General features: G+C 41.7%; 1 protein-coding gene across 1 annotated transcript in view; it reads left to right on the forward strand.

Annotated features, from left to right (window-relative positions):
• The window catches only part of LOC306915673 (carnitine O-palmitoyltransferase 1, liver isoform-like), a 29,188-nt gene extending 21,844 nt beyond the window's left edge, over positions 1–7,344 (forward strand). Inside the window, exons 13-19 of the mRNA XM_079493175.1 lie at positions 335–451; positions 1,919–2,083; positions 2,213–2,341; positions 2,528–2,683; positions 2,796–2,909; positions 3,652–3,744; positions 4,637–7,344. Of these exons, the coding sequence (XP_079349301.1) occupies positions 335–451; positions 1,919–2,083; positions 2,213–2,341; positions 2,528–2,683; positions 2,796–2,909; positions 3,652–3,744; positions 4,637–4,762 (900 nt within the window). The 3' untranslated portion in view covers positions 4,763–7,344. The remainder of the gene's footprint in view (positions 1–334; positions 452–1,918; positions 2,084–2,212; positions 2,342–2,527; positions 2,684–2,795; positions 2,910–3,651; positions 3,745–4,636) is intronic.
• The last annotated feature ends 4,853 nt before the right edge of the window (positions 7,345–12,197 follow it).

Genomic DNA, 12,197 nt, shown 5'->3' on the forward strand with positions numbered 1-12,197 from the left:
TCCGCGGCGTAACCGTCTTTAAATAAATACTTTAAGAAATGTCTATGAGAATAATGCATTGGGTTTAATTTCCTGGTCCAGGGTAGGAGGCGGGACTGCGACGCTCTATAGTGTTGTTGCGTCAGTGATGTGTAACGCAAAAGTACTCCGTCAGGACCCCCATGTCACTATAGGCGACACACGGATTGTGTCTTTATCCATGGTTTCTTTATTCTAGCGTTGTTGTCTTCAGTGTGGCGTGTGTAAATAACACATTTTCAAGCATTTGCTAGCTTTTCGGCAAGCGACACCATCATGCGATGGAGTATAAATTAAGCTTTTCTTTTCTCCCCAGTATGTTCTGGCCACAGACAGCTTCCGGCTTGGGTACAATGAGGAGGGCCACTGTAAAGGAGACGTGGATCCGTCTTTACTACGACCACAGAAGCTGAACTGGGACATTTCCCCAGAGGTTAGCGGTCCATCATTTAATTTAATTTTATTTTGGAACTATCAATGATCTTCTTAGAGACTACTCTATTGTTTACTTTTTAGATTAATCAAATGATCGTGTTGTTTTTTTGCATGTTTTCTTTTTTAAATACGGTATTTTTTTTATAATTGACTCATTAGATTAGTCTGATTATTCACTAACAGTCCTCCCTGATTGTTGTCAATCTACTATTAATTTAAATATAATATTAGCCCTGTTAATCTACTGATAATAATGTAGCTACTAGCCACAGATTATTGTCTCCACCAGGCCGAAGGCATGGGGAGAGAGTATGTTTTGCACTCCGTCCGTGTGTGTGTCCGTCCGTCCTTCCTTCCTTCCGTCCGTCTGTTACCAGCTAATCTCCGGCACCGTTGGCCCGATCCATGCCAAACTTTGCACACACACTCTCTGGATGCCAACGACGAACCTCTGCCCCAAATATTCCTCAATGACCTGTTATAGCGCCACCATGAGGCCGATTTAGGCAAAACACATTTCTGTAGATTACTCGTACACATTTTATCCATACATCACACAATTCGGTATACACTATCTCTATAGTCATGTGATCAACACGGATCTGCACCATTTCCCATCTTCCTTCCTGATTGGCTAAGATTCGCTTCCAAAGCTCACATGATTGGTCCGTTTCGAACAAAATACCACAAATCACAAACATAGTGTGCAATTTCCGTGAAATTATACACGCACATTTCCACTAGGCTGAGGATGACATGACACAATGTATTTTCCAAACCAGCCTCATGGTGGCGCTATAACAGGGCAATTCCTGTTTTTACCTATAACTGCATCGTTCTGTGTACAACTTTGTATGCGTACTCCCTAGAGGCATGGAAAAACATTTTCCCTGCATCCCTCCACATCTGCCGGTTATAGCGCCACCATGAGGCTGATTTCTGCAAAACACATTGTTTATATTAGTCGCACAGATTTCATCCAAATCTCATGCAAATCTGTATACATGATCTCTGTAGTCATGTGATCAAGACGAGTCTGTTTGATTTCTCAGATTCTACACTGATTGGCTAAGATTGCCTTCCAAAGTCTTCAGGAGTGGCCCGTTTTGTACAACATGTTGCACATGTCCTGCTCATCCAGAATTCTATCCTCAGAGATGCTATGAGTGATCTGACTCTGCATTTCCTCAACACAATGAAGAAGATTGTTGCAAAAAACAAACAAACATGTTATATCACTCCTAAACATTTTGCCAAACATCACACACACTCCTATCCTCCTGGTGGAGACCTTCTTCTTTTCTTAGCAATTTTTGGAGCGTATTCATCTGCTAATTTGTTCATTTGTGTGTGTGTGTGTGTGTGTGTGTGTGTGTGTGTGTGTGTGTGTGTGTGTGTGCGTGTGTGTGTGTGTGTGCGTGTGCGTGTGCGCGTGCGTGCGTGCGCGCGCCTGTGTCCATCCCAGTGTCAGGAGCAGGTCTCCCAGTCTCTGGCGGTAGCCCAGGCTCTGGCAGATGATGTGGACTTTCACGTCTTCTCTTTTCGGGACTTTGGCAAGGGCAGGATCAAGAAGTGTAGAATCAGTCCAGATGCCTTCATTCAGCTGGCTCTTCAGTTGGCTTACTTCAGGGTGAGATTGGCTCTCCGAACACACACACACACACACACACACACACACACAGTTGACCACAATAAATATTCCCATGTACAATGAAGTCTAAGTCCTTCCCGTCGGGGTTCTGTGTCTCTCGTCCCTCAGGACAGAGGGATGTTCTGTCTGACCTATGAGGCCTCCATGACCCGGCTGTTCAGGGAAGGCAGAACCGAGACCGTTCGCTCCTGCAGTAACGAGAGCTGTGCCTTTATTAGAGCGCTGGACGCAGGAGAGGTCAGTGATAAGTTCACATTCACAATCCAGTGCTTTGTACTGCAAGTATTGTATTTTTTTAAATATGTTGTATAGTGAAAGTGTGAAAGCCTCTTTAAAGAAAGCATGGTGTTTGCGATAACCACGGTGTCCAGTTTTCTAATGCAGCATTCATGCCACGGGGTCACTCCCACCTTTCTCCACTAGGGGTCAGACTTGTGCAGGCGTTTGCTCAGCACTGCCTCAGAGAAGCACCAGAACCTGTACCGCATGGCCATGACTGGAGCTGGCATCGACAGGCACCTCTTCTGTCTCTATGTGGTTTCCAAATACCTCGGCGTCGAGTCTCCCTTCTTGAAAGAGGTGTTTGGTCTATTTCTATTCATGTCAGTAAACGTTTTTTAAATACTGTACTGACAAAGCTACAACAAAGCAATGCTTTGACTGCCTGTGTGTGTGTGTGTTTCTATGTCAGGTACTGTCGGAGCCGTGGAGGCTGTCTACCAGCCAGACTCCAGTCCAGCAGGTGGAGCTGTTTGACCTGGTCAACCACCCAGAGTACATCTCCTGTGGGGGAGGCTTCGGCCCAGTAAGTGCCTCCCTCTCAACCTAACCACTAAGTTAGAAGTAGAACCCATCTAGTCTTAGAGAACTGGACTGGAGTTACAACCTGGGGTCATCAAAATGTCCGTACACATATTTATTATGACACTATGGCACATTAGGAGTCCAACTAGTATTAGTGGTTCTCAAATGTTTTATTTGCAACGTCCCCTGTAACCAAACGGACCCTTATGGGCCCATTTGGTTCCATTTGAACACTCAGAGTTACAGACCTGTTATTCAGAGCTATCTATTTATGTGTTTCTGGTAATATTATTATCCACTCATTTTGTACGTCCGTGGCAAAAACAATATGTTGACAAAAATGTCCACCACAAGCCAACATGGCGATGACCCCTGGTTACACTGTACTTGGACCACTTTTTCCGTCTACACTAAATCCCTTCGCCAAAAATAGCCGATCTACAAGCTTGTATATTGGCTATTTCTGGCTAACGTTTCCCCCAGAATATATAACGTCATGTACATAGAAATAGTTTATTTTCTACCACACCTTTCCTTCTCCAAGCTTTAAAAACAACAATGTAAAAGTAAAAAAAAATGTAGCCTTTTATAGAATATTTAGTATTATAGTATGTATGCATTTTTGTAACTGTTTTTTATATTGTTTTCCACTTCATCTTAATATGTGTTGCTCAGTAGCAAAGGTTCTGTCTCTGGGAGGTGTTTGAGTCATGGAGGTTAAGTACTGTCTGTGTCTCTGCTAGGTGGCAGACGATGGTTATGGGGTGTCTTACATCATTGTGGGAGAAAAGATGATTAACTTCCACATCTCTTGCAAGCACTCATGTCCAGACACTGTAAGTACAACCCAAAGTACTGGGTGTCACCGAGGTGTGGCATCCAGTGTCCAGTGAGCCTCTCGTCTTTTACTGAAGTTAATATTAATATTTTCATAAAAGCATTTAAAGGGTGACTTTAAGGGCCCATTTTTAACATAACATCTACGTAAAACCTTGTAGGTCTGCTATTTTTGAAAAATCGAAGAACGACTGACATAGAAACATAGCTTTTTCAGAAAACTGTCAGGATGTAGAAGACATTTTTAGAATCTGATCTCAGGTCAAAACGGGTTAAAATGCTCTAATGACAAGAGATAAGGCCCAATGTCTACTTTAGCTATGACTACGTCTACTAGTACGGTTTACTAGTTATTTACCTTGTTCTAAAAATGTATATCAACATGTCTCATATTTTTCTAAACTTTTACTCTAATCTCTGCCTTCTCTGTGTCCCCTGAAGGGTGCCCACAAGTTTTACTCTAATCTCTGCCCTCTCTGTGTCCCCTGAAGGGTGTCCACAAGTTTTACTCTAATCTCTGCCCTCTCTGTGTCCCCTGAAGGGTGCCCACAAGTTTTACTCTAATCTCTGCCCTCTCTGTGTCCCCTGAAGGGTGCCCACAAGTTTTACTCTAATCTCTGCCCTCTCTGTGTCCCCTGAAGGGTGTCCACAAGTTTTACTCTAATCTCTGCCCTCTCTGTGTCCCCTGAAGGGTGCCCACAAGTTTTACTCTAATCTCTGCCCTCTCTGTGTCCCCTGAAGGGTGCCCACAAGTTTTACTCTAATCTCTGCCCTCTCTGTGTCCCCTGAAGGGTGCCCACAAGTTTTACTCTAATCTCTGCCCTCTCTGTGTCCCCTGAAGGGTGTCCACAAGTTTTACTCTAATCTCTGCCCTCTCTGTGTCCCCTGAAGGGTGCCCACAAGTTTGGCGCTCAGATCCAAAAGGCCTTGCTGGACCTAGCACGACTAATGTCTCCAGACCCAAAGGACGGAGGCAAACAGGAAGCGTGCCGGCCCCGGGTGAAGAAAGAGCAGTAGAGTTAGAGACTTAAAGCACAAGGAGGAGGACGAGAGATGCACTGTAACTGTTGCCAAAAGGGAAAGGAAAGGCATGGTGGAATTGATTATTTTTTTAACTGAATTGTTATGAAGTGCTAAATGTCTATTAGCAGTGTGTTGTGAGATTATGTTTCAGCCAGATGGTATTCAAAGTACTGGAGGAGAAGGACCTAATGCAAGGGGCCAGTGAGGCTATTCAACGTTGAAGCGCTGGGCCCTAGTGGTAGGAGGAGGGACTACAGGCGGACCCGTGGATTCATGACCGGGAAACCCCGTGCAGCTGGGCTTTAACATTGAGCGCTCGGTTGCACTTCCGCATTTGACCACCAAAATGTGGTGGTCAAATGCGGAAGTAGACGTTCTGAGACGGTACTTCCGGCAGTCTTCCGGGTGCTTCAAAACGCCACTGAGCAACTTCCACTGACATGAATAGCTGGGGGGGGGGCGGAGCTTCGCGCCAGTTCAGTCTCTATCCTTTTATATACTCTATGACCTTATGCCAGATGAGATGTCTCCTCCAGTACTTTGAATACAGGGATACCTTCTTTTTTTTTTTAAAGAGATCTCCTTGCGTTTATCATGTTATGACATGTGAAAACATGTCTCACAACACACTGCCACAAAACCTTTGGCAGCGGTGAGAGGAGGACAAGGGTCCCCAGCATGAAGGGATGTACAGTGAAAAAAGGAGGTAGCCAGCATTGAAATTCGGTTCATATAAAATCGTATTTATTTATCTAATCTTGAAAGTATTAATATTTTTTACTTGATTCAGCATCCAATCCATTTCATTCTGGATAAAAATGTACAGTACCCCAACTGAGCATTTTGTTATCATGAATAGCACCATTCAAAAAGAAGATTGAAATGTATCAAACTTGATTTTTTAAATTCTTATTCTGGTACAGTTTTTTTATACTTTAAATAAAAGCAGTGAATAAGTATATTGTTGTTGTCGGGTGGAGACCTTTTATGTCCAAAACCGTTCCTTTTTTGAATTATTTTATAAACCTTTTAAAATGGTGAAGATGGCCGACCTACAAGCTCATACGTGTTGTGAGTTTGTAGATGTGCTATTTTCACTACTTTTGTGTGACACTCTTGTATGAAGAGTGAAGTAGGGTATTCATTTACCAAAAAAACTTAAAAAGTAGAAATATGGAGATACAAGATTTCTGCCAGACAGCAACAAATTGGCATTTAATAGTATGCCTCACTTTGCGCTGTGTCACGACTTGCCGGTCATCACAGTAATTATTTGTAAAAAAAAATCACACCCGTGTGAACTGAGTGGTGTAAGGTCTTATATAGACTGATCAGCTGTGGTCTGACGTAATGTCTGACGTAATGAAATCACACCCGTGTGAACTGGGTGACCATAGCAACAGACAGACTAACAAAGCCAGTTGTAGGAGTGGTTTACACCACTCAAAAAGCCAGTTGTAGGAGTGGTTTACACCACTCAAAAATAAGATGGGCACACGGCTCACCATACAGTGATGCCAGTGATGCCATGAGCACAGTAAAACCTACTTTATGCTCTGTCGCGTCTGAGACACATTGTGAGCTTGTACAGTAGGTCTGATATTTTCATGCAACAAAGTATGAATTTCATTTCTAGGTTGTTTGAGTCATAGGAACTCTTTGAGGTGCAGCTCAGTCTCTCATGAAAGACTTAACGGAGCAGAACAGAGCGGAAAACGATTTCCTAAAGGCCATTGATTTCCTGTTTCCACCTGTTTAAAATGGGCATTTCTACAGCGGTGACAGCAAAGAATTGGGGAATTTGGAAGTCTGCTACTTTGTACCACGCTGTAATGTTGATACTTTACTCTACTGTCTAGAGTAGCATATGATTGTACTGTGGTATATCTTTTCTGTTGAGAATGCCATGCTGTTATATACAGTACTGAAATTACTTTTCTTATTTAAATTAATCAATATCCACATAATTTTCACTGCAATGCCAATTGCCAACTCACTGGCCACTTTGTGTTTGTTATATTTAGTCAGTTATTTGAGATGATTATTATTTTCAAATTGACTATAAACTGTTTGGTGCTGTATTCAACTGTATTTCAACACTCTGTAGCAGGCTTTAAGTTTGCCAATGTTCAAAGTTTTATCAAGTTACTTCACAACTTTGTTGGGCATTGTGACATCTCTTTTGTATATTTCTGTTGGTTTTCATGTATGCTATGAAACAGACACCATAACAATGCAAGCTGATATATTTGAACAGTATATTTGCAGGTGATCAAGCTGCTTTGTGAGTTGGATCTGGAGTGCTTCAAGTGGCTTTCTATACACGGGGCCTTTTGATCTCAAAGGCCACTGCGCATGTCACCAGTGGCAGTGACACGGATGCTTGGGACATTTTTCCATTGCTTACTGAACACACAGTGACTCTTTTCTTAGTTTCCTCACTCCAGATCAACCACCGAACAGCCAAGCTTGTCTCTCTACTTAATCTATGTTCCTATATTGTCAGCCTTTTTTTTTTAAAGGAAAATTACAATAAAAGCTGAATTCACTTTTTTTATTAAAAAAAACAAAGCGTCTCAGTTGTATTTGTTTATTTTTGTTCATTTGTGTGGCGGATTAACGGCTAAGGAAGTGCATCCACATCTCTAAAATCACAGAGGAGTCGAACTATAGTTCATACCCAGGGACATGCACCCCAAAATATGTGGAGACTTCTGGGGATGTGTGAGTCACAACTCCATTCATACTTTGCAAAAAATATGAATAATTGCATGACCTATTAACAATCTATGAATTAATGTATCTAAAATATGAATGGATGTGTACTGTCTGTCAACAGACCTTTTACAGTGAGTATACAGTATATATCTGGATGAAAATATGTGCAATCTAACAACAGTCTGAGTTAATATGAGGCATCTGTCAAAGTTAGGCAATATACAGCACAGTAGCCATATGCAAGTAGGCCAGAGTCTATGCAGGACGCAGTCAGTAAAAAAGTGTACAGAAGGTCTTAATTTCTCACATGGGGTTCAAGCTTGTTTGTGGAGCCTGATGGCTACTGGCCCAAACCACTGAACAAGGTGCTTTGTGGTGTGCTGAGTGAGGCTCAACATGCACCGGCCTCATCTTCACAAGCTGCTCATCTCCCCTTCAACTGACAGTGGGTCTTCTGACAACCTTTATAGGTGGCAGTGGCACATGCAGTTAAGTTGAAGAGACGGATGTATTGAAAACTGTATTTTCACCTTATCAGCAGTGTTTGTGAAGTTCTTTTGCTTGCCTGTGTCTCTTCACTGTCACTGTTTTTGTGTCTATCTTTCTTCTCTTCCTAGTTAAGACTCTTGTGGCTGTCTGTGCTCCCAACAGAGAACCACCTGTCCCTTTGTCTCTTGTGTTAGTGGTGGTGATCCTTTCAATCATTATCATTCTGCCTGTCAACTTTATTTTGCTCCCTCAATAATCCTCTCACTATAGTTCCCAACCAATCCGTCCTTGTTTACCCATGACAGGCACGCACGCAGGCACGCACGCACGCACGCACGCAGGCGCGCACACACACACACACACACACACACACACACACACACACACACCACACACACACACCTTGGTATACCCCTATATAGCCAACAGTAACAGTATGCCTCCATTCTAGTCATTACTCTGGATTCCACCATTAGTGTCGACCAGTCCTTTTCTTCTTTCATCACTTGTGCAGGTATGTACATTATTTCTTTCTAAGGTATATTATATTCTGTGTGCTGCATGACCTCACTGCAATGTCAGTTGTTTTCCGTTGTTGTACAATCATTTATTGAAACATCACCCACCACTGAGTGAGGCATCAGACATTTGTGCTCAGCTCAGCCCTACATTATTGTACAGTCCTCCATATTATGAAGGGCCCCATTCCATACTGCAAGTCAGTGTGTGTGCCTTCAGCTCCAATGCATACGTATGGTTGAAACATGTCTTCAGCTCCAATGCATACGTATGGTTGAAACATGTTGGCATTTTAATTAATTAAGCCTGTTGTCCTCTTTTAAATTCCGGGGTGTCCGGATCTTCTGTTTTCATATATATATATATATATATATATATATATATATATATGAAAACAGAATATATATATATATATATATATATATATATGAAAACAGAAGATCCGGACACCCCGGAATATATATATATATATATATATATATATATATAAAATTATAATTATAATTATTATTATTCCCACATTTATTTCTTTTTTTCTTTTTTTCTTCCCCCCCCCCACCAATACATACATTGATAAGTTGAAGTGACTTAAGTGCTGAAGTGACCGGCAACAACTTTCAGTTGATATAAGATATATCTTTTGCACTGTATAATGAAATGTGGGTAACTGATAGGGTGTGACAGCTAAACATGAGTTATATACACACACGTTTGCTTACATGTGTAAACACACAAGTAAATTGGGTCTGTGTTTTGAGCTAAGTTGAGATGCGGAAATATGCCAATGATGTCTTATTTTATCCTTAAAAACGTATACATACTAGGCCTAGTGGCCTACGTATAGATGATGAAACGATTGCATGCCAGTTGACACATCATCATTGTGTAATCTTGTTAGGTTCATTTGCACAGGATTGGTTTGTTTGGTACATGAAACATGTCATGTCCCTTGAGTCTGTCTGTCTGTCTGTCTGTCTGTCTGTCTGTCTGTCTGTCTGTCTGTCTGTCTGTCTGTCTGTCTGTCTGTCTGTCTGTCTGTCTGTCTGTCTGTCTGTCTGTCAATTTGGTCAAACAAACCCCTTTAACAATGAAGCTGTAAGTGATGGATTCCTGCCCAAATCCCTCATCTGCCTTTTGTTTTAATAGCCCTTTGTTTGCTCAGCCTCAGATTGTCATGCTCAAGCGCTGAGGTCAAGGCTAAAAGAGGCTTCAGTTCTTGATCTACTGTGTTAATGCACTCAAACACAGTGTGTTCTGACGAGGCATCCAGTTGTCGGTGTTGAAGAGTGTTTTGGAACATTGTCTTCATTGTTGGGGTGTCTGGTGGAGAGCCTCTTTAGTTCCGTTCTCTGATTCTTATCTTCAATCGTTGCGTCCAATTGTTTGTATGCTTCTGCTGCTTTCACAAGGTCTCATCTGGAGCAAACATAACCTCTCCCATATTCCAGTGCTGAATCACATTAAATAATGATTGATGACATGATTGAATTGATAGGAGCGGTCTACACTGAGACCTCCTTGCTTCATGTTTAAATCCTAGCGAGTACATCAGACGGTAATAATTGACATGGATGGTGTTAATAGTGGCCTGCAGGCCAGCCTAATCTCTCCATCCCATGTTCTCTCTTGCTAATTGAATTTAACCATGAGGATTCCTCAACTGACACCGAGCTCTTATTCAGGGTAACTGGACACTGCTCCAGTCTGGAGTCTATGGCCAATTCTATTCCTGGCTCATTAGTAAAAAAAATAAAAACAGTCTTTCTTTTAACACTTCCCCCTTACAAGAAAACCCATGTTCAACACTATGTAGTTCTGCCCCACTATTGGAGGTACAGCTACAACTGTTCGGATATGAATCTGGGTTGCCATGTTTTTATGGGAGTCTGTTAGTATTGGAATACTATTTTTGAAATTTTCTGTTAATATTAAATTAGAGCACCGTTGGATAATGTATACAGTATACCTGTTGTACATTTGTCTAAATAATATGTATCTTCTGGTCTCTCTCTAGCCTTGGCATGTCAGAGCATGAGTGAGTTATTTGACTTACCAGTCAAAATTATTGTCTCTATTTTACAAAAACTCATAATGAATATCGTATACAATACATTATTGCCCATAATATGCCTGACATGTACTTTTGTGTCTCTCCTTTTTCAGGGAACATCAGGAGGGTAAGAAGCATCATTATTTATAGAATTCTGGTTGCTGATCTATCATTTCAAAATGTATTTGTTTACTTTGTCATGCACTCTTTGTCTTTCTGCAGAGGAAGATGATGAGCAAGGAGATGGAGGTGATAGAATTATCTTCAACTCTATAGATTTCAAAGCCATTCATTCATCATAGTTGATTTGCTTACTGTAATCTGTACCATGCAGGGAGGCTTCCTACGCTCATATTTGCATAATGTAAATATTTGAGAATTACCTAAAAACATCTAACTATAAATGCACCAAGTCTCTGCGTGTGTGTACGTCTGTAATCCAACGTAACTCGAGAATCGTTCGCACACCGACTTCAAATCCGACACACACGTTCCACCCCACCACAGGGGGTGCAGTGCCCGGTGTCGAGTCGGTCGGACCCACAGTTGTCCAGAACCGCCCCAAAAGACCTCTGCCCGGGCTCTGTACAGTGGACAGGGCCCGTTCTAACATCATTCTGACATCTGCATAGACTCCATATTTGGGCATGCCTGACAAAGAACTCCATATATGGGTATAAAAAGGACACAGACATATATCTGAGTGGGGCATTCATTTCCAACTTGCATCGTTCCAAGTAGGCCAGTGCCCAACGGGCACCGCTCTAGTTATCTCTGCTGTCCGGAGGAAACCTCATAACTCCATAATGTTCATTTTTCAGGAAATGAAAAATATACATTTTTAAGGAAATATTTTTTATAAACGATGCAATACTGCCTCATCAAATTTGGTGCTGTGTTTTAGCAGACAGTTTGAGGGTTCAATGGAGTTAAGAGGTTTTGTCCAATGCGTTTTTTACTACTTTCCATTGATTCAATATTTTCGAAACGACACACAGACGTAAAGGGTGTTCAATAGCACTGATTTACTGATTTATGGGGGGGGAATCAAAAACCTCAAAAATGGAGTTATGAGGTTTTCTCCGGACAGCAACGTTATGATAATTGTGCAACCTTGGCTTTGATGACCATTTCTTTCTAGTGTAGCTTGTACCACTTATTGATATGTCTGTCTCAGTTATAGTTTTCCTTATATTAACCTTAATGTTGTGCTTTCTAACCTTACTCCCAACTTGGCACAAAGAAGATGAGCGCCGTAGATACAGTCACAGGTATAGTGTATGAAAGAATGTTTACACGATGAAGAACATGATGATGAGTGGTGGGTGATGGATGATGGTTGGTTTAAGCTGGCCTCACACTAATTGGACTCTGAGCTAGGTGTCTATACACACCTGTTTTGCATCAAGCACACAGGATAAATCAGCCATGCAGAGCATCTGTCATGACAGGTTGTTATCATATCTTATGTGGCTTTCTCATTCCTAATTTACCCTCTGTTGTAAGATGATGCTGCATGTCAGAAATAGACAATTTTTGGCATGCAACACTGCCTTAATACAGAGGAGAACAATGTATAAATCAGACATGCAGCACGTTACTTGGCAACTAGAAATAAAGACAACTTTGATACGTCTGTTTCTGCCCTCAATG

The sequence above is a fragment of the Electrona antarctica genome (genome assembly GCF_951216825.1).
Source record: "Electrona antarctica genome assembly, chromosome: 22".
Classification (NCBI taxonomy): Eukaryota; Metazoa; Chordata; class Actinopteri; order Myctophiformes; family Myctophidae; genus Electrona; species Electrona antarctica.